General features: G+C 44.0%; 1 protein-coding gene across 2 annotated transcripts in view; it reads left to right on the forward strand.

Moving 5' to 3' along the window:
* The window catches only part of NFRKB (nuclear factor related to kappaB binding protein), a 43607-nt gene that overhangs the window by 16537 nt on the left and 5532 nt on the right, over positions 1 to 21538 (forward strand). For both annotated transcript variants that reach the window (XM_029956738.1, XM_029956739.1), the window contains exons 8-24: positions 567 to 640; positions 1415 to 1499; positions 1884 to 2064; positions 2356 to 2464; positions 2677 to 2803; positions 3052 to 3117; positions 7550 to 7629; positions 7956 to 8002; positions 10540 to 10600; positions 11007 to 11181; positions 12686 to 12792; positions 13635 to 13758; positions 13965 to 14044; positions 14178 to 14398; positions 14507 to 14777; positions 15372 to 15584; positions 18171 to 18938. In XM_029956738.1, coding sequence (XP_029812598.1) covers positions 567 to 640; positions 1415 to 1499; positions 1884 to 2064; positions 2356 to 2464; positions 2677 to 2803; positions 3052 to 3117; positions 7550 to 7629; positions 7956 to 8002; positions 10540 to 10600; positions 11007 to 11181; positions 12686 to 12792; positions 13635 to 13758; positions 13965 to 14044; positions 14178 to 14398; positions 14507 to 14777; positions 15372 to 15584; positions 18171 to 18938 — 2789 coding nt within the window. The remainder of the gene's footprint in view (positions 1 to 566; positions 641 to 1414; positions 1500 to 1883; positions 2065 to 2355; positions 2465 to 2676; positions 2804 to 3051; positions 3118 to 7549; positions 7630 to 7955; positions 8003 to 10539; positions 10601 to 11006; positions 11182 to 12685; positions 12793 to 13634; positions 13759 to 13964; positions 14045 to 14177; positions 14399 to 14506; positions 14778 to 15371; positions 15585 to 18170; positions 18939 to 21538) is intronic.

Raw genomic sequence — 21538 nt, forward strand, 5'->3', positions numbered from 1 at the left:
TTAGGTCTCTCTTGTTTTCCTGCTAGACCTATGAGTGCAAACATATGGTTTCTGTCCTTCTCTGCCTGGCTTACTTCACTCAGCATGACACCCTCAAGGTCCATCCACTTTCCTACGAAGGGCCATATGTCATTCCCTCTCATTGCCATGTAGTACTCCATCGTGAATATATACCACATCTTCTTGATCCATTCGTCAGAAAGTAGATTCTTAAAATAATACTTAGGAGAGGTTCAATAATAGAACAAGAGGGGTAACCAGAGCCATAGCAATTTCTTAGAATGTCCGTGAAACTAGAGAAGAACTTTTAATTGGGGTAGGAATCAAAGAATGTTAATTTTTGGTGTGTTTTGGGAGCAGCTAAATGAGGTCGTTTTTGATTGAGGTGGAGAAAAGCTGAAGAGTTGATCCTATGACTGCTTCAAGATTGTTTGACCTTGTAGTACATAGGAGTCAGAAGGGAAATGCAGAGAAACATGTTCTATTTGAGTATCACAAGTGACCAGAAAGATCTGAATTTGAAAGTGAATGACCTAGTCCATGTGGTTTGGTTCATTTTCTCTCAGATAAAATAGAACTGGGGGACAGTGACCTGAAGATAATGTTAAAGAAGCACCATGAGAAGCGGAAACATCAACCAGTAAGATTGGGTGGGGTGGTCATTAGTGGTTTTCAGCCTGGTATTTTTGGATTAGATATTGGAAGATGAAGGTAGTGACAGTATCATTATTTATGCTTCATTTTCTGTTATTGTTGGGGGACAGGAGCAACAGTAGAGGCTGGTTAACAGCAAAGATAAGAGAGGAGGACAGATGCCTAACATAGTGTTTGATTTCAACTTTACCATTAGACTGGTACATGGATCATTATGTCCATTTCACCTGTGTTCAGAGAGGTAAAGGAACTTGTCCTTGGCCCTTCAGCTAGGAAGTCAAGGGATAAATCCTGTGCTCTTTGCACTTTTTACTTTCTGTTACTTTGACCGAATCAGGGTAATGCCAGGGCAACCAAGCCACTCCCTTGAGGGGAGGAAGAAATGGCTGACCATCCGAGGCTGAGTGGTGAGATGGGAAGCATCACACACTGGAAGTCAGCAGATCCCTCACCTTCTCTGAACCCTATTCTTAGACTGTAAAATACAGTGATACTTAACAAGACTGTTTGAAGAGCACATAACATAATGTAAAAGAGCTTTATAAACTAAATGCTGTGTAGTAGAAAGGTTGGAACTGGGTTCTCCTGTGCCCCATTATGCAGGGCTGTCATTTTAACCTCTGTACATTTTTTGATTCATCATGATTTCCTCAAGTGCACCCAACATCTGATTGTATCTGTTAGGTAAATTGGCAAAATCGTTGGCAATTTTAGCTCCTTATTTGGGTCTCTCTAACAAATCTCTGAATATCACATCCAGGATCATCCGGACCTTTTGACAGGGGACCTGACTCTCAATGACATCATGTCTCGAGTAAATGCTGGCAGGAAGGGCTCTCTGGCAGGTAAATGATGTCCTCTGTGGGTAGACATCTGACTGTGGTGTTGCATTATGTAGCCTCCTTATGTGTGGCAAAAATAAAAAAAAACCACAGCTTTCTTCTTGCTGATAACCTTTGTTTTGCTGTTGCCTCTCATGGATTTATAGGTGGAAAATGAATATAAAATCAGTACAATAGATCTTTGTCTCTTTAATAGGAGCTAAAATTAACCTGTAAAGTCTGTCACTGGGTTTGGTTAAAAAACAAAACAAAAAACAACTAAATGGCTTATTCTAAGACTTTTCTTTCTTCTACCGATGGGTGTTGGGAAAGTAACATGCAGATAAGACCCCTCACTTCTGATGTAGAAAATGTAGTTCTATGATTTTTGTTGCCTTTTCTTCCCAGCTCTGTATGACTTGGCTGTCCTTAAAAAAAAGGTTAAGGAAAAAGAGGAGAAAAAGAAGAAGAAAATAAAACTGATCAAATCAGAGGCAGAGGATTTGGCGGAACCCTTAAGCAGTGGTGACGGGATTCCAGCTCTCTCACAGGCCCCTTCTCCGCTGGCAATACCTGCTATCAAGGAGGAGTAAGTGAGCAACAGAGATTACTGCTCAAGGGTGAACGGTTAACCTGGGGAGTGTACCTAGTGCTAGTGCGTGGAATGAGCTGGTGTATGTTGAATCTGTGTAAACACACACACACACACACACACACACACACAGAAGACCTGAGTCCCAGGGGACCTGCTAGGGAACTTGTATAGTGTGGTCTCTTATTGAACTTTTTTATGACTGTTAGGAGGTTTAGAGGGCTTAAACCATCTGGGGATGCCTTCTTCGTCTTTTTTCTTGTTCTTACATATTTTTTCCTTCATTAGGCCTCTTGAAGATCTCAAGCCTTGCCTTGGAATCAATGAAATATCTTCCAGTTTCTTCTCTTTGTTATTAGAGATCTTGCTGTTGGAGGGGCAGGCTAGCCTTCCTATGGTAAGAGTTTTGGAAAAATCAGGTGTACATTAGAGTTTCGAATTGTGGAAAATGTTAACAGGCTGGAGAAGAATAATTCTGGGTTCCTCCCAAAGCTCTGCAGTTAACTTGCTTTGTGATTTGCAAATATACTCTAGCTTGTTCTGGGGCATCTCTGGAATTGCTCACGTGGAGTAGAACTCTAACTGGGTTCTGCCTTGACTTTCCCGTAGCTGGAGGAACGGGTTTTGGATTGGCAGTCCTCTCCAGCCAGCTCCCTCAATAGTTGGTTCTCTGCGGCCCCCAACTGGGCGGAGTTGGTGTTACCAGCCCTGCAGTATCTTGCTGGAGAAAGTCGTGGTAAGGTACTTCTTTCTTTAGGGTCAAGTATTTTTTCCCTCTTTGTTTATTTCATTCTCCTCATAAACTGCAGTGTTCTGGTTCAGCTGTATGGTTTTGCATAATGCTGTACCTTGGGGGCAGTTTCTGCTGTCCTGATACACTATGAGACATTTAAAAGTTACCTCAGAGCTCAGGGATGATAATTATTCTGAGTTCAGTGCTCTCTCTGACCTCTGTGTCCTGTTCATGTGATTCATTTCTTGCAGCTATACCTTCCAGTTTCTCTCCGTTTGTTGAATTCAAAGAGAAGACCCAACAGTGGAAATTGCTTGGTAAGTAATTCATACCACCTATCCATAGCAGTAGGTTTTCATTCTCTCACTTCCTCTGCTCAGCCTCTTTTGTCTTCCAGTCAGTACAGTAGAAAGTTAACAACAGCAATATTAAGCCTTGTTTTGCTTAGTAAAAAAATCCTTCATGACCCCGTTAGTATCTTAGGGTCCAAGTTTTACTCTATTGGATTTTGGCTCATCCCAGCTGGGGTGGGATAGCCCTTCTGTTATGATGTATCGTGATACTTAGGAATTTAAATCTGCAAGGGTATTTTACAGTAGCACCCACATTTGAATTAATTGTACCTATTGTTTTAGAGTAATATGTCATAGTGTATTATTTTTCTTTCCTAACAGTGGGCTTTACTGTTGAGGATAAGGTGCAATAAGATATTGGATAGCCCTTGAGGTACCTGGGTGGCACACTCAGTTAAGCATCTGACTTTGGCTCAGGTCATGATCTCGTGGTTCGTGGGTTCAAAACCCATGTCAGGCTCTGTGCTGACAGCTCAGAGCCCGCAGCCTGTTTCGGTTTCTGTGTCTCTTCCTCTCTGTCTGCCCCTCCCCTGCTTGCACTCTGTCTCTCTCTTAAAAATAAATAAGCATTAAAAAAAAAATGTTGGACAGCCCTAACTAAAGTATTTCCAGGGATCAGGATTCTTATTTTTGTTTTAAATTTAAAGTCCCACTTACTAAGTTGTAGTATCGTGCACCTAAAGTTATGACAGTGATAAAAGGAAAATTCTGTGTTGATTTCCTCCTGAAATTCACAAACCTTTCTCTTTACCCCCTTGAGTGATCTGCGAAGAGAGAGAGATGGAGAACGTTGTGAACTCAGTAGATCCATTTATTCCTTAAAACGTGTATTTAGCATTTAGGTGTCAGGCATTGTGTTAGTGCTGGAGTATATAATAAACATTCATTCAGATGAAATAATGAACATACATGTTCTGGAAGGGAAAAGTACCAGAAACAATGGAAGTTTATGATGAGGCGTGGTCTATTCTAAGTTGGGAGGACCTTCTTGAGGAAGGAACGTTTCAGCAGAGGCAATAATGATGACTAAGGAAGGAGCTAGACAGTCTGAGGGGAAGAGCATTCCCTGTGGAGGAAGCAGTGTGGGTCTGTGGTGCTAGGGAAAATTCGATTTGAAAAGATTGCACAAGCCCACATAGAGAGCCACATAGTCTGGACCTGAGGAGAGAGAATGGACAAGTTTGAGAAAGTTTTAGGTGGTAAAAGCCACAGGACTTGATTGTGTGTGACTGGCGGTGGGGAGTGAAGGGAGAGTGCTGTCAGGCATCATTTCCTGCTTGGTATGTGCCTAGTGGTGAAGATGTCATTCATTGAGGTAGGCAGCCGTGGAGGACGTCTTGCCTCACGTGAGGGTGAAGATCTTGAGGTTAGTTTTGGACATGCTGAGTGTGCGCCGCCTTTGAGGTATTTTAAGTGTTGATGTTGAGTAGGCAGTGGGGTGTGTGGGTTTAGAATCTAGACGGGAGAGTTAAGGCAGAAGGAAGTGTGAAGTGAGGAGAAAAGAGGGCCTCGGACTAAGCCTTGAGGAGCTCCAAGGCAGGCTGAGCAGCAATGCTTGCCTGTGGAGAAGTGACCACAGACTTGGGAGGAAACCCATGAAATAGTTGAGTCTTGGAAACCAAGGAAGGACAGAGTCAGGAAGTGGTGAGTGGTAATTAGCTTTGATTGTTCCCGAAAGTTTCAGTAAGATAAAGCCCATGGATCTGTGGACATAAAAAGCAATGGTGAATTTCTTATAAAAATGATTCCTTATCAGAATGATGGGCATCAAGGACAGTGGGGAGCTGAAGGTGACCTGTGATAGCTGATTGTGCAGCTCTGTCTGGCTCTGTAGAGCTGGTGGCTTGAAGTCAACCTGAGGGAGTCTCATGCCCAGGGTGACAGACCATATAGGACCAGATAATAAGGATTTTAAGTTTGTGGGCTGGATAAAACTGGCGGCCAGTTTGCTGACCCATGGAGATCTGCAGATGCTACCAGTCAGGGCCCCCTTTCTTGTAGCCAGTTAAACCTTTGCCTGCACATGTTTGGTTAAAGAGACCATGGATCTAAACATTTCTTTCTAGAGGTTTAGCAGAGGAGGGGACAATAGTACGGGGGACTAGTGGCCAACAGAGGCATTTTGTTTTTAAAGGAGAGAAACTCTGAGTGCGTCCAGGTGTTGATGAAACCAGTTCAGTGGAGAGAAGGAGGCTGAAAATACAGGAGAGAAGGGAAGATTCATCATAAAAATCCCTGTGAAGATGGGAAGGGACTGGCCTTGGACGGCAGAAATGACAGCACATTTCTTATTGTAGGAAGAAGCGATGGACACCCAGTAGTAGGCTGGCAGGTTGTATTGTGGGAACTTTGAGGGAGTTTGATTTGATGGCTTTTCTGTGGAAAGTAGCAGGGAGAGGTGAGGTTGTGAGTGAGAAGGAGAGGTTGAGAGAGGGAGGAAATAGCTGCTGTAGCCATGGGAGGCTAGCTTGACCAGAGCTTATGTTAGATTGCTGGGCAGCACTGAGGGTACGTGGAGGCTGCTCATTGGGCATTTATAGTGGTATTCTTTGCCCCTTTGTTTGTTTTTTCTTTGGGAGCTCTCCGCTGTCCGCGATGAAGCATGGAGAATGTGGGCAGTTCAGAATGTGAGTTTTGTGGGACTGGAATGACGCAGATAACAGGAGCAGAGGTTAGCAGGTATTACTGTATTGGTAAGATTTCCATTGAAGTGATGGACACAGATGGAACCCAGTAGGGAGGGAAATGTGACGGAAAGAGGCTTGGAGAAGTGCAGGCTTCAGTGGACCAGCAGTCCTGTTGAGTCAGAGTGACGTTTTCGTGGGAGCTGGGAAGCACACAAGAGGTCGGGATGATTGTGGTCTGGGAGCAAAAGGTGTGGGTTAGCGTAAAGGCTCACAGCTCTGGCTGTATCCTGTAAGCACATGGAGATTTTTAAAAACACTGATGCCCTACGTCTTACCCACAGATTTGTGTGGAACCTGAACCCTAGTATTTTATAAGTGCCCAGGTGATTATTGTGTGTATGTAGCCAGGGTTGAGGAATACTGGTGTAGACATGTTGAGGATGTAGCAGTTTTAGCTAAAGACAACGTCCAGTTGTGGTTGAGGGAGTGAGTGGCTGGGGTGGAGTGGAGGGAGGTCGTCGTGAGGACAGAACCAAGGGGTTTGGATATTGGCTGTACCGTCCTTATGGATGTGCCAGTTGCCCAGTGTGGTGGCAGGGGGTATGATGAGCCAGGTGAGCCAGAGCACCTTGCGAGGAATGACCAGGTAAGCAGCTGAGAGGAGCAGGAGGCAGGGTAGAACAGGTGGATGCTAAGAACCTTAGGGACCAGGCTTTTGTTTTATTTTGATTTTCCAGAAGAGCTGGGGGGAAACAGTCTGGCATCTGTGATGGAATGGAAGAAGGAACTTCACTCTGAAGGGTGTGGCTGTGAGAGAATAGTCAGCTGGCACACCCCCAGGTCCAAGGACTGGGGAGAGGCCAACCTCACACCAGGCAAGGGTGTGGAGGGACCCATGTGAGAACAGGTTCAGGCTCTAGGGAAACCGATTATGGAGAAACATTTCTAGAAGGCAGAGCCAGAGTACGCAGAATCTTCCCAGGGTAAGGAGGTTCAGCACTTTCTGCTGATGGTAGTATCATACATTGACTAGTGAAAGCACGTAAGAGTCCTCAGAAGTGTCATCTCAGCTGCCTTTGAGAAGGGTAGGCCCCGGGGGGGCTGTATTCTTCCTACAAGCTGTCGTGAGTGCTGATGGTCTCTGTGGCTTCTAGTCTGTGCAGGAGACATAGGGACAGTCATTTGATGGGGGCCTCTGCAGGATCCCAAAGTGATAGGGGAGCAGGGCACAAAGGGAGGTTCTCCTCTCTCTAAGGCAGGTCAAGGGGGTCAAGCACTTCTCCTGCCTGGGGCCTTCTTACTGTTGTGCCAGTTTGTAGAATGCCTCCGTTGACCCACTAACAAGAAGAAATCTTTTCTGAGCTTCCCCTGCCCCCAATTATAGGGTAACTTTTTTAGGGTAAGCTTGCATAATATCCTTTTGACACCTACCATGCTGAGATTTTATTAATATGTATTCTATTCTCACTTGACTGTAAACTCCATGAGAACAGAGACTGAGTTCACTAAATAACCCCTAGCACATGCAGTGCCTGGCATGCAGTGGCTACGCAGCAAATATCTAGGGAATGAATGATTTATGTAGGGGACATCCAGAAATGGTGGTCCAGGCAGACAGTGAATGGGAGGGCAGTGCATGCTGGGGGATAGTAAGTGTATGCAGAGGTCCTGATGGGTTTTCTCTTTGGCACAGGAAGAAGTGGGATTCTGAGTAATACCTTACCTTATTCTATTACCATTATTATTTTGCCTTTTTGTTTTTCTGATAGGCCAGTCCCAAGATAATGAAAAGGAATTAGCTGCACTCTTTCAGCTATGGCTAGAAACCAAAGACCAGGCTTTCTGTAAGGTAAGGTTTTTAGGAAATACCAGGTCTGGAATGCCTGGGTGGCTCAGTCGGGTAAGTAACCGGCTATTGATTTCAGCTCCGCTTATTATCTCACAGTTTGTGGGATCAAGCCCCATGTTGAATACAGAGCCTGCTTGGGATTTTCTCTCTCTCCCTCTCTCTGCCCCTTCCCCACTAGTGGGTGCATGTGCTCTCTCTCTCTCTCTCAAATAAACTAAAAAAAGAAAAAAAAGAAATACCAGATCTCTCTAACTGGGTCTCCAGAGCCCTTACATTAGCCAGAATTATTTAGTCCATTTACCTGTTCATATTTTCCTTTTCTCCAGCAAGAAAATGAAGACAGCTCAGATGCCACAACACCTGTTCCTCGGGTGTGAGTATAATACTTTAATGGTGGGTGGTTTTCCATAAAATTACAGTTTAAGGTACTGCCATGGTTTTGCTGACATTTCTTAGTGTGTTAGAGCCAAAGTGAACTTTAAAGGTCCTAGGAGTCCACTGATTCTTAACCTGCCTTAACATACCGAGAAGGGCAGCACACTCCCATCGGTATGAGTGGCTTTCTGAGCAGAGGATTCTGAATTGGGGGAGGATTGCATAGTGGAGTCTCTGAGGGGGATGTAATCTGCCTTGTTGGAGGGCCTACTCTTTCCCCCTAATTCTTCAGTTCCCATTTGAGAAGGATTCATCTAATCTGTCTTTTTCATTTTACCTGTGAAGAAATTGAATCAAGAGGTTAAGTGACTTGCTAAAGGTTAATGATAGGACCTGGTATAGTATTTAAGCCTTTTGACCTCTAATCCTGAGCTCTTGATATTACATCATGTTATATGACTATTTCCAGTCTGGTGTGATCCCTTTTGTTACCCTAAGCCTTGGTGAGATACAGTTGATGTATAATATTGTTTAAGTTTGAGAGGTACAGCATATTGTTTTGATACATGTATATATTATGAAATGATTGCCATAGTAGTTACATTAATTATCTCCCATATAATTAGTTCTTTTGCTGTGGTGACAACATGTAAGATCTCTCTTAGCAACTTCTAAGTTATACGAATCAGTATTGGTAACTGTAGTCATCCTGCTGTGCGTTAGATCCCCAGCACTTAACCTGTTTTCTAACTGGAAGTTTGTACCCTTTGACCAGCCTCTCCTCATTTCTCCCATTTTCTAGCCCTTGATAACCATTCTACTCTCTGTTTTTGTCAGTTCAGCTTTTTTTAGATTCTACATATGGGAGATCATACGCTATTTGTCTTCTCTGACTTATTTCACTTAGCATAATGCCCTCAAGGGCCATCCATTTGTTGCCAATGGCAGGATTTCCTTTTTTATGGCTGAATTGTATGTTGTCTTAAGGAACATATACATTGACTTGCTGATGGACAGTTAGGTTGTTTCTTGTAAATAATGCTGTGAATAAGGGTGCACATATCTTTTCAAGATTTCATTTCCTTTAGAAATGCACCCAGAAGTGGGGTTGTTGGATCATACGATAGATCTGAATTTTTAAGGAATCTCTATACGCTTTGTGTAGCAGCTGAAGCAGTTTAACATTCCTTCCAGCAGTGCACAGCAGTTCTCTTTGCTTGCTAACACTTGTTTCTTATCTTTTTAGTAATAGCTATTCTAACATGTGAGGTGATCTCATTGTGGTTTTGATACATGATTTGCAAATATTTCCTTCCATTGGATAGGATGCTTTTTCATTTTGTTGTTTCCTTTGCTGCAGAAGATTTTATGTGATGTAGTGTCACTTGTTGATTTTTGCTCTTGTTGCTTATGTTTTTGGTGTCCTATCCAGAAAATTGTTGCCAAGATCAGTGTCCAGGAACCTCTTCCATATGTTTTCTTCTAGGAGTTGTACAATTTCAGGTGTTCTGTTTAAGTCTTTAATTCATTTTGAGTTGATTTTTGTGAGTGACATAAGTCATTCTTTCCCATGTGGATATCCAGTTTTCCCAACACCATTTATTGAAGAGACTATCCTTTCCCCATTGAATGTTCTTGGCTCCACTGTCAAATTTGGAACCAGTGGTTTGACCATATGCACAGTGGTTTATTTCTGGTCTTTTGATTGTTCCATTGGCTTATGTCTCTGTTTCTATGCCAGTGGTGTTCTATTTTGACTATTATAACTTTGTAATAAAGCTTGAAGTCTTCACCTATCCTGCTTCCCACTTTGTTGTTTTTTTCTCAGGATTGTGTTGGCTATTCGAGGTTGTTTATGGTCGCATATAGATTTTAGGATTTTTTTTTCTGTTTCTGTGAAAAATGGCATTGGTATTTTGATTACATTGAATCTATAGGTGATTTTGGCTAATATGGACATTTTAACACTATTTTTCCAATCCATGAACATAAACTATCTTTTCATTTATTTGTGTTTTTCTCAGTTCCTTTAATCAAAGTCTTGTAGTTTTCAGTGTACACATCTCTCACCTCCTTGGTTGAATGTATTTATAAATATTATATTGCTTTGATGCTGTGGTTTGGTTCTTTAGATTCCTGAACATTAGCACAGAGGGTCAGCAGAACTGTTGCCTCATGTAATAGGAGCATAGAACTCAGTTTCTCTTGGAAACAGAAAACCACCATTGTCATATTACGAATTTGAAGTCCTTTGTTCCTGTAAGGCTGAATTTTTTTGTTGTCATTAGATGGGGCTTAGCAACAGTATTGAAAACAGGTAAAAACGTTGGCCTCTGTCTCACTACGTAGTACTTTTCTGGATTTCTACAACTTGAGTAATTTTTAGAAATACGAGAGTTACTTAGTAGGATCTGGAAAGTGGACTTTGACCTTTGTGGGAACAGTACTAATGAAGGGACGGTTTGTTCATGGTCCAAAGGAATGGTTCTGGGTGCTGAAGAATGGGTGATGGATACAAAATTCTTTATGTTACAGAAGAACTGACTATGTGGTGCGGCCCAGCACGGGGGAGGAGAAAAGAGTTTTTCAGGAGCAGGTAAGAAATACCTAGAATGCTGTGAAAATCTCTGCATCTATGTGGCCATGCTGAGAAAGCTCTGAGCCTGACTCTTCTTGAGTCCAGATTCTTAGAGGGAATTCACATCCTTAACCTTAGATATTCTGTTGGCTGAGATTGTTTGCTTGGGGGTGGAAATAGTGTGAGGAAAGAGAATAAGAAATGTTTTGATGTGTTTTTTTTCCAGATAGCAAAATATACTTACATTTGTCTCTCTGTCTTTTTGGTAATGACTTTGGCTTCAGAGACCACCTTTCCCCACTGTGGTTGGCTCAGTATTCCTAATGGAATACCCTGTTCCCTTTAGTCTCTCCGAGTCGATCTCCTACTGTTTGAGAGCGTTAGAAATTCTGACTTATGAGCCTTGTCCCTTTTCTCTTGGTAGGAGCGTTACAGATATAGCCAGCCCCATAAGGCGTTCACCTTTCGCATGCATGGCTTTGAGTCTGTGGTGGGGCCTGTGAAGGGTGTTTTTGACAAAGAGACCTCACTCAACAAGGCTCGGGAGCATTCCCTGCTGCGCTCTGACCGGCCTGCCTATGTCACCATCCTGTCTCTTGGTATGTGCCATTTCTTTCTTTCTTTAATCAGCTGTTTCTCCCAATCCCTGGAAGGGCTTTCAGGGTCAAACGTAGTTTTAGGAGGCCTTGGAGTTTGGGACATGAAAGGGGAATTCTACCCTTAGAGATTGATGCCAAGAATCAGTTTCTTCCCTGATGTCTTGGGCTCTTGTTTACTTTCATTCAGGAATTTTTTACAGGCCAGCAAAATAGTGTAAGTATGGGAATTTGCTTCCTCCAGACTGATTCTTTTATTTTATTTTTTATTGTTTTTAAATGGATATTTAGTAGAGGAGATTCTTTTTTCTTTTATATATTTTTTTAAGTTTATTAATTTTTTGAGAGAGCACATGTGTGGAGGAGGGACAGAGAGAGGGAGAAAGAGAATCCCAAGCAGGCTCTGCACTGTCAGCTTAGAGCCCAACTGGGGGACTTGATCTCATTAACCATGAGATCATGACCTGAATCAAGATCAAGAGTCAGACACTTAACTGACTGAGTCATCCAGGTACCCCTAGACGGATTCTTTTAAAGATGAAGGTTTTAACCTTTTTATTGTGCCATGAAGCTCTTTGGCAGTCTCTTGAATCCTGCACACTCCATCTCAGGAATTTGTCCTTATTTATTTTTATTTATATTTTTAAAGGTTTTATTTTTCAGTAATCTGTATACCCAACATGGGACTCAAACTCATAGCGCTAAGATCAAGAGCATGTGCTGTTATTGACTAAGCCACCCAGGTGCTCCAGGATTTTGTCTTTCTTTTTTTTTTAATGTTTATTTTTGAGAGAGAGAGTGGAAGTGGGGAAGGGGCAGAGAGAGAGGGAGACACAGAATCTGAAGCAGGCTCCAGGCTCTGAGGTGTCAGCACAGACCCTGACACGGTGCTCGAATTCACGAGCTGTGAGATCATGGCCCAAGCCGAATTCGGATGCTCAACCGACTGAGCCATTCAAGCGCCCCTAGGATTTTGTCTTTAAATGAATAAAATAAAATACTTGAAAAAGTTCTAAAAGAAATCAGTCCTACTAAAATGTGTATCAAAATGTTAAATATATGGTGCAGAAATGACAACCTTTAGTAGCAGGTCATATAGGTCCTTTAATTTCCAAATATTGATGAGTGGAAATGGTATCGTAAGTTGTATATAGTAGCTGATCACTACAGTAGTGATGTGTGTGATACAAAATATCTGATTTCTCTCAAAACACATCAGTGCCAATATAAAGTTTGTTACCTTTGCTTATAATTGAAGGAAATACTAAATTTTGGTCAGATAGTTAATTTTTTCCCCACTCAAGTTCGCGGACCTCAGTCTTGGCTCAGATGTGAGAAGTATAGGTAACTGTCCCCAGAGGGCAGTGTCTGCCTAGTGCTGAGTCTGACTAAGGCAGAGATAGATATCCCCAGTGAGCTTCTCCCCACGAGAGCAGGCGGAGGGTCAGTGCTCCTCAGTGGCCACCCTGCTTGACTGTTGGACTTTTCCATTTTCTGATGTTATCAGTTCGAGATGCTGCGGCCCGGCTGCCTAATGGGGAAGGTACCCGGGCAGAGATCTGTGAGCTGCTCAAGGACTCCCAGTTTCTGGCACCAGATGTCACCAGCACTCAGGTAGGATGGAAAAGAGACGATGTTTGTTTTGTTCCAAAATGGTTTTAAGGAAATGTACAAGGAATTATGGGGCACCTGGGTGGCTCAGTTGGTTAAGCATCCAGCTTTGGCTCAGGTCATGATCTCATGGTTCATGGGTTTGAGCCCTGCGTCGGGCTCTGTGCTGACAGCTAGCTCAGAGCTCAGAGCCTGGAGCCTGCTTCAGATTCTGTGTGTCTCTCTCTGACCCTCCCCTGTTCCCACTGTCTCTCTCTGTCTCTCAAAAATAAAGAACATTAAAAAAATTTAAAAAAGAAGATAATGTACAAGGAATTATAAAATATAATGATGACTTCCTTTTTTTTTATGTCTTTATTTTGAGAGAGAGAGAGAGATACAGAGAGTGAGCAGGGGAGGAGCAGAGAGAGAGGGAGACACAGAATCTGAAGCAGGCTCCAGGCTCAAACCCACCAACAATGAGATCATGACCTGAGCTGAAGTTGGCCACTTAACCGACTGAGCCACTCATGCACCCCTGTAATGACTTCTTAAAAATGAATGAAGAAGAGGAAAGGAGATCCTGAGAAATGCCAGCAATGATGACCTAAGACCCTTGCAGTCTGTGGAGCACAAATGTCACTCTGCACTTTCCTTCTGCTTCTGCTGCAGAAGGTCACTGTCTCCTTCAGGGCACAGTGCAATCTCCCAGGAGTTTCACCATGTTTCTTGTTTTGCCTAGTGATCCAGCAAGCCATTGGTAGTACTGCCAGCAGACTGAAATAGGATCTGCGACCCACACCCAGTGATTTTTGCCTGGTGTCCGCATCTGATTTGACCCTTTCCCACTTTGTTCTGGTTCTCAGGTGAACACCGTAGTGAGTGGAGCCCTGGATCGGCTGCATTACGAAAAAGACCCGTGTGTGAAATACGACATTGGCCGAAAGCTGTGGATCTACCTGCATCGGGACCGGAGCGAGGAGGAGTTTGGTGTGTGAGGCTCCGACTGGATTAGGGATGCTTCTGAGTTACTGCCCCAATTGCATTCTGCTTTGACGCTCAGGCAGGATAGGACTATAGAGGTGGGACTTAGACCATTGGCAAGGACACCAGTAAGGCCTTGGCTCTTAGTGAAACCACCCTTCTTACCGTGCTGAGGTTAAACTGTTGTTGAAACTTACCACTCTTGTTTGCAGAGCGGATTCACCAAGCACAAGCAGCTGCAGCTAAAGCCAGAAAAGCTCTTCAGCAAAAACCGAAGCCTCCATCCAAGGTGGTAAGTGACCTCCTGAGACCTGCCTTAGTGGTGTCAGGAATGGTGGCAGCTAGGCCTTCCCTGAACTCTGCATCAGGAACCACGCTGTCCTTTGGTCACTTCTGCTAAACTGCGCCTGAACTTCTTCTTATAGAAGTCTGGTAGCAAGGAGAGTTCATTGAAGGTCCTCAGCAGTGGCCCTTCTGAGCAGAGCCAGATGAGCCTCAGTGACTCCAGCATGCCACCCACTCCAGTCACACCTGTGACCCCCACCACTCCAGCTCTGCCTGCCACTCCGATCTCCCCTCCTCCTGTGTCCTCAGTGAACAAAAGTGGCCCTACTCCTGTCTCAGAGCCAGCAAAATCTAGCTCAGGGTAAGCTCTTCCATTTTTTTCTCCAGCTTTCTCCCTCCAAAGACCTTTTGTGTGTATAGCTTAAGTTGCTTTATTTTTTAATTTCTCCCCGCCCCCATTTCCTCCTAGTGTTCTTCTGGTGTCTTCACCCACAATGCCACAGCTAGGAACAATGCTCTCCCCGGCTTCCAGCCAGACTCCACCAAATTCTCAGGCAGCCGCCCGTGTCGTGAGCCACTCTGGCTCGGCTGGACTGCCCCAGGTGCGGGTGGTGGCCCAGCCTGGACTTCCTGCTGTTACTCAGCAGTCAGCAGGGCCAACACAGACACTGCCACAGATGCCAGCAGGACCACAGATGCGTGTTCCAGCCACTGCTACTCAGACCAAAGTCATGCCGCAGGTAAACAGGGACGACAGACCCGGACCCCGAGGTGGTCTGATGGGCCCAGTGGGCGAGGAGTGTTAGATTGTTGCTGCTGCTGCTGTTTATCAGCGCAACCCATTTAATGTTCAGAGCTGGGTACGAGTTTTTAAGTCGTCATATTTTACATGTTGGGAATCAGACTTTTGAGAGGTTTAGTGATTTACCCAAGATTGTAATGTCAGGATCCTGGTGGATGGAGGTGAAATGTGATTCTAAATCTCAGGCCCTTTCCATTGTGCCTCTCATATTAGCCATGCCGCTAACTAGTTTGGTAATTTTAGAGAAGAGTTTTATGTACTGCCTCGATTTCTTTTATTGTAAAAGGGTATAATATTTGTTCTACGTACAAAATACAATGGGATGTTAAATGTGAAAGCTTTCTGAAAATTAAGGTGTTCCCTACAGATACAAGAACTTTATAGTGTCCACTTTAGAATGCAGTGAGCACTGATAGAGCAGAAGTTCCCTTAGGGGAGCACTTCCTGGGCAGTGGCACACTCCAGGGTTGGTTCGCTGGGCCGGGCTGCATCTCAGTATCTCATTGAGCTCTCCACCTCATGCTTGAACCAGACAGTAATGGCCACCGTTCCAGTCAAAGCTCAGACTGCGGCGGCCACTGTGCAGCGGCCTGGACCCGGGCAGACGGGGCTCACGATGACAAGTCTCCCTGCTACAGCCAGCCCTGCGAGCAAGCCGGCCACCAGTTCTCCCGGGAGCTCCGCTCCAAGTGCTTCCACAGCTGCTGTCATTCAGAACGTCACAGGGCAGAACATTATCAAGCAGGTCAGTGGAAATCTCTCTGGATGGATCCAAATCCTTTCTCCCAAAGGAAAGGATAGTCGGAGATCTTAGTGACTTATGATCTCTGATCTTTAGTTCATGGGTATTTCAATGGTGAGTTCCCAGCAAGGCCGTGCAGGCTTCACAGGTGCTGAAGATTTCTTCCGTTTCTTTCCAAAAAATTCAGCACTTAGATAAGTTTCTGGATTTGGAGTAGACTTTCTGTGAATTTATTTAGTGAAAATCTTGTGGTGTGACATTACATACTTTGTTGGCACTTTTGTTTGCCTCTAGTAACAGTAGGATACGTTTCTGTTTTCCTGGTTGTGAACATGCACAGATAATAATTGAACTTCAAAGAATAGTTGGGCATTGAGGGGCTTGATCTCAGGTGTGTGAGTTCGAGCCCCACATTGGGTACAGATATTACTTAAATATAAAATCTGTAAAAACAACGACAAATAATTTTTAGGCAAAAACAGCAATGATAGGTGTGCATATTATGTCCCTGCACTGTGCTTAATATTTTATAGATATTAAGTAATTTAATCCTCAGAACACCATGGGGTAGGTGCTTTTGCTATTCTCTTTTATAGATGAAGAAATGGAACCATATAATGGTAAAGTAATGTCATTTTTTTACATTCAGTATTTACCAAGTGCTCTTTTTGCCAGGCTCGTCCGGAGTATTGGGAATGTGGTGTATGACACAGACTGAATCCCTGCCTTTTGCGGGCTCAACCTCTCGTAGGGCTAGGGGATAAACCACTTCAGGGATAGGTATAGGAAGAGCTATGAACATCAGTGAACAGGGAAGGGCTACATCGTGACAGGGGTGCCATTTGAGCTAAGGTAATCTGTGAAGGGCTTAAGGGAAGAATAATGTTAGTATGCTGTAATTTGATCAGCTGGGGACAAAGGATAGGCATAGGAGTAGCAAGTGAAAGTGCCATAAGTTAGTTATATGTTTGAGGAACAACAGGAAAGCCATTGAGTGTGCAGCTTAGTGAGCAAGTGTCGAAGTGTTAGAGGGGGGTGTTGCTTGAGCGGTCAGCCATAGTTAAGTCATGTGGGACTTTGATTTTCATTTAAATGTGGTGGGGAGCCATTGAAAGATTGTGAGCTAGAATGACTTGAGCTAATTTACATTTAAAGAACCCCCTGGCTGCTGCGTAGGATGGACATCAAGGGACAGGAGTGGAAGCAGGGAAACCAGGTGGGAGGTGGTCACAACAGGTCCAGATCCTCAACTGGTGCTGGCCTGTGTGCGTAGTCTTTTGAGGTAGGAGAGGCACTGGGATTCTGGATATGGGGTTGATGGTAGAGCCGGGGTGATTCTGCTCGGGTGGGCAGATTGTGGGGTCTGTTGAAAGAAGGGAGTTGAGCATGCCCCACAGCTTTGGGCTTGAGTGATTGAATAGATTATGATGTCATTTACTGAGATAGAAGAAAACGCTGGGGTGCAGAGCCTGGAATACAGACGGAGAGGAAAATATGTTTACGAAGTCAGCACCTATATCCAGTATATGAAGGTGTGAATGACATGAGGCTAAAAATTGATCACTCATTGGTTATGGGTAATGAGTGCAGTTGACTGGGCCCAGCTTATTGGTGGCTGGGAATGGATTCAAAAGAGAATGTAAGGTGAAGACATAGAGACAGGGAATGTAGGCAGTTTTTAAGCAATTATGCTTTCGAAGAGAGTAGAGAACGGGCTTGTGGGGGGATGTGGGGTAAATGAGGGTCTGATTTTATGTAGGTTGGGAAATGTTAAAGCACCTTTGCATTCTGATGGCAGTGGTCACTAGAGAAGAGGAAATTGCTCATGCAACAAACGGTCCCTGAGGTTAGAGAGCGCATGTGTTACACATGGGAGATTGGCCTTCGAAAGGTGTTGGTCCGGCTCCAAAGCCCATGCTTGACCACCGTCCCATAGTCCTGCTCTCAAAATTGAAGATCAGGACATCTACAAATAAACATTTGTAACAGTTTGGGGATATGTAAATGTGTATTATTAGATAATATTTGTAAGTAATTATTGAGTAATAATAGGCAGTATTTCTTTTGTGTTGAGTGTGACCTGATGTGTGATCTGTCTTGGAAAATGTTCCATGTGCACTTTAAAAGAAATCTGTATTCTTCTGTTTTTGGATGTAATGTTCCATAATCTTTGTTAAGTGCATCTGTTCTAATGTGTAGGTGATTATTATTATTATTATTATTATTATTTTAATTTAAAAAGTCCTTTTCTAGATTAGAAACACATAAAGAAGTATTGATCAGCAAAATACTATATATTGGCCTACTTTAAAATATTCCAACTCCTCCGTCCAGCCCTCCCCCCCCCCCCCAAAAGTGGGGAAGGACAGATAAAACAAGATGGGCAAAGTGATAACTTTGAAGCTGGGTAGTAGTGCATGGATTTGTTATATCGTTTTCTACTTTTGTGAATATTCACCAGTTTTCAAAACAAAAGATTAGAAAAATGTGTGAAATACGCATACCCAGAAGTGGAGGTTTGTCTGATCGTACTCATAACTGTTTGGGCACTGGGAATCCCCTTGTCAGTGCTGTCTCTTCCCCATCCAGGTGGCAATCACTGGGCAGCTCGGTGTGAAGCCCCAGGCAGGCAGCAGCATTCCACTCACAGCCACTAACTTCCGTATCCAGGGTAAGGACGTATTGCGTCTGCCACCCTCTTCCATCACCACAGATGCCAAAGGCCAGACGGTTCTGCGAATCACTCCGGACATGATGGCCACATTGGCCAAGTCCCAGGTGACCACAGTCAAACTGACCCAGGACCTCTTTGGGACAGGAAGCGGCACTACGGGCAAAGGCATTTCTGCCACCTTACACGTTACTTCGAATCCAGTCCACGCAACGGATAGCCCTGCCAAGGCCAGTTCGGCCAGTGCCCCTTCATCCACTCCAGCAGGTACCACCGTGGTTAAAGTGACTCCTGACCTCAAGCCAACAGAAGCCTCAAGTTCAGCTTTTCGCTTGATGCCAGCACTTGGTGTGAGTGTGGCAGACCAGAAGGGGAAAAACACAGTGGCTTCTTCGGAAGCAAAACCAGCTGCTACGATCCGCATCGTGCAGGGCTTGGGCGTGATGCCCCCCAAAGCAGGCCAGACCATCACAGTCGCGACCCATGCCAAACAAGGGTCCTCAGTGGCCAGTGGGTCTGGAACTGTCCATACTTCAGCGGTGTCTTTGCCCAGTATGAATGCTGCTGTGTCCAAGACTGTGGCCGTGGCCTCTGGGGCTGCAAGCACCCCCATCAGCATCGGGACAGGAGCCTCTGCTGTGCGGCAGGTCCCTGTCAGCACCACAGTCGTTTCCACGTCCCAGGCTGTGAGTAACATAGTGGGGAAGAATAGCCTTTCTGCTTGGGGAGCTTCTCTTTTGAGGAATGGAAAGTAGACCCTGTCTTTGTCACCTCATTTGACCCAAACAGGCTTATTTCCTGCTAGACTTTTTTGTTAGATTCTGAAACAAATTTCTGAAGTAGTGTATACATACATTCTCATAAATGATTAAAATAGTACAGAAGTACATAGAGTAAAAGATGACATTTCTTACACCACTCTCTACCTCTTTCTTCATGAGGGCTACTTACTAGTATTTTGGCATTTATCCTTCTGGTCTTTTTCCTGAACATTTCCGTACGCTGTACATGCACAGTTTAAACAGAAATCCCTGTGAGAGACTTTCATGTGTATACTGTTCTACGGATTGCCTTATTTATATAAAAATATGTTTTTGGGGATTGTTCTAGATCCTACATGGATATTGATGGCATTATCTTTAATGATACATGATAATCCACGGAAGGAATGTTCTTTACCCTTTCGTCTGTTGAAGGGTACGTTTTTACTGTTAAAGAGCAGTGTTCCTGCGAACAAACACGTGAAAGTATTTCTGGGGCATAGGTAGAGTGGGTCAGGTATACATCCTGAAGGTTGTGATAACTAGTTGTGCAGCCACGAAGACGCCACCACCTCCCACTCCCGTCGGCAGCTCTCCTGTTTCCTCCATACCCTAACCAGTGCTGGATATCTCGGTTGTGTTTTTTTGTTTTTTAATTAAGTACCCATCTTACTGGTGCAAAGAGAGTTCTGGCATGTGCTCTCCAGTGCTGAATAAATCTTTGCCATTTTTCCTCTGGGGCATTTGGCTTTTTCATGTTCTTTGGGTGGCTCTTTGTAGCTTCTGAATGTTAATTCTTAGTACATATAGAAAATGTTTTCTTCCAGCGTGTCATTTTTTAACCTTGCAAATGGAGCCTGCTCTACAGGTATTTTATCTGATTAGATCTATCAACATTTTCTTGTATGGCTCCTAGGTTTTGCATCTTGTGCCATTCTTATTCCAGGCTTATAAGGATATTAGCCGTCATTTTCATAACATTTTCAGGATTTTAGAAAAAGTGTAAGTGATAATCCATTTGAAATATATCTTGTGAAAGGCATGTCGTAGGTATCTCATTTTGTATTTCTTTGTTTCAACATCATTGACTAGTTTATTCCTTGCCCATTAATTTTAAATACTACATTTATCATAAAGCAAATTCCCATTTCAACATAGGTGTCTTTCTGGGTGCATATGTGTTTCTACTCTTTAGTCTCTGGATAAGGAGCACTGTTCTGTACAGTGGGGTGCATATGGACAGTATAAAACACAGTTTTATGTTTCCTAAGCAGGCTGTACAATGAAACGTCAGTAATTTGGACCAAAGCCAGTGTGGTGGAGGAAGGAGAACGTTAGTAAAACCAACCAGCCACCAAACTCTGAAATACAGTGTGGCTTAAAAGGAAATATTTACTTAGGTTCTCGTATCACAGAAATTAAGGAAGTGAGGAAACAGTGCTTACTTGGTCCACTTTTCTCTTGACTCCTTTTCACACAGAAAGGTAGTAGCCAGGGGCACCTGAACATGAGAATATATGAGGGATGGGAAGTAGTGACCAGTGATATTTTTCCCCATCTAGTCAGCTAGTTAGGCCGGTTCACCAAGGGGCGATTCCGGTTGGGGTGGTGGTGGTTTTGAAACGTCTGACGCATCTGAAGCGTTCTTAAGAAAACCGTCAGGAAATCCACGTGGAGGCACCAACCCAAGGTATTCTGTTGTCTGTTGACATCTCAGTGCTTTCTCATCGGCTCCAGATTGTGATTAAACTGGAGAACGGTATGGGGACCTGTGACCCAGTTTTTGCACCCAAGGGCCTGGCTTCTCTAGAAATAGCTTGCTCAAGAGAAGTGTCAATGCCTTTTCTTAGTATCCCAGCAACTACTCCTCTTGAATGAGTTTTTAAAATCAGATCACATGAGATTTTACTATATATACATTTTATTACCAACCAACGGTTAAAAAGCAGGTGGCCTAAAAACAGGTGTTGCAGTGAGCTCATCTTTGTCATCCTGAAATCCCAGAGCCTCTAGGCGTGGTCAGCTTCTGTTTTGTTCCTTTTAGGCCTTATTGGCTTTGGGGTTGGACTTTTCACTTGGTTGAGTTGTTTATTAATGTCCCTTAACTAACCTCTTATCTCTGGGAGAGATGGAAAGCACCTGGAAAATGTGACCTGTTCCTAAGCTGGCATGCCCTGCTGTCTGCTCCCCACCAGTGAGCCTGCGCCCCAGTGAAGCGGTAGTTGTGCACTCTGTTACTCCTGAGTGCCTGTGTCCTTCGTCACACTTTCTTCAGTACTGGGAGGCCCACAGGATTTGGAGCCTGTCCTTGGAGCTCCGACTCCTACCGTACTCAAGCGAACATACGTTTTCCTTTGTGATTTAGTGCACGTATTTATCCTGCTGGCAGCAGTTATATATGGTTGTTGCTGTTCTAGGTAGTGTGAATGAGGAGCTGTTACCACAGCTCAGAGGCTCCCTGAGTACAGTATGTGGGTGCTTAACTACAGCCTGTTGGCAGCTTTATGAGGGCAGCCTGGGCCCGC

The sequence above is a fragment of the Suricata suricatta genome, chromosome 11, assembly GCF_006229205.1.
Source record: "Suricata suricatta isolate VVHF042 chromosome 11, meerkat_22Aug2017_6uvM2_HiC, whole genome shotgun sequence".
Classification (NCBI taxonomy): domain Eukaryota; kingdom Metazoa; phylum Chordata; class Mammalia; order Carnivora; family Herpestidae; genus Suricata; species Suricata suricatta.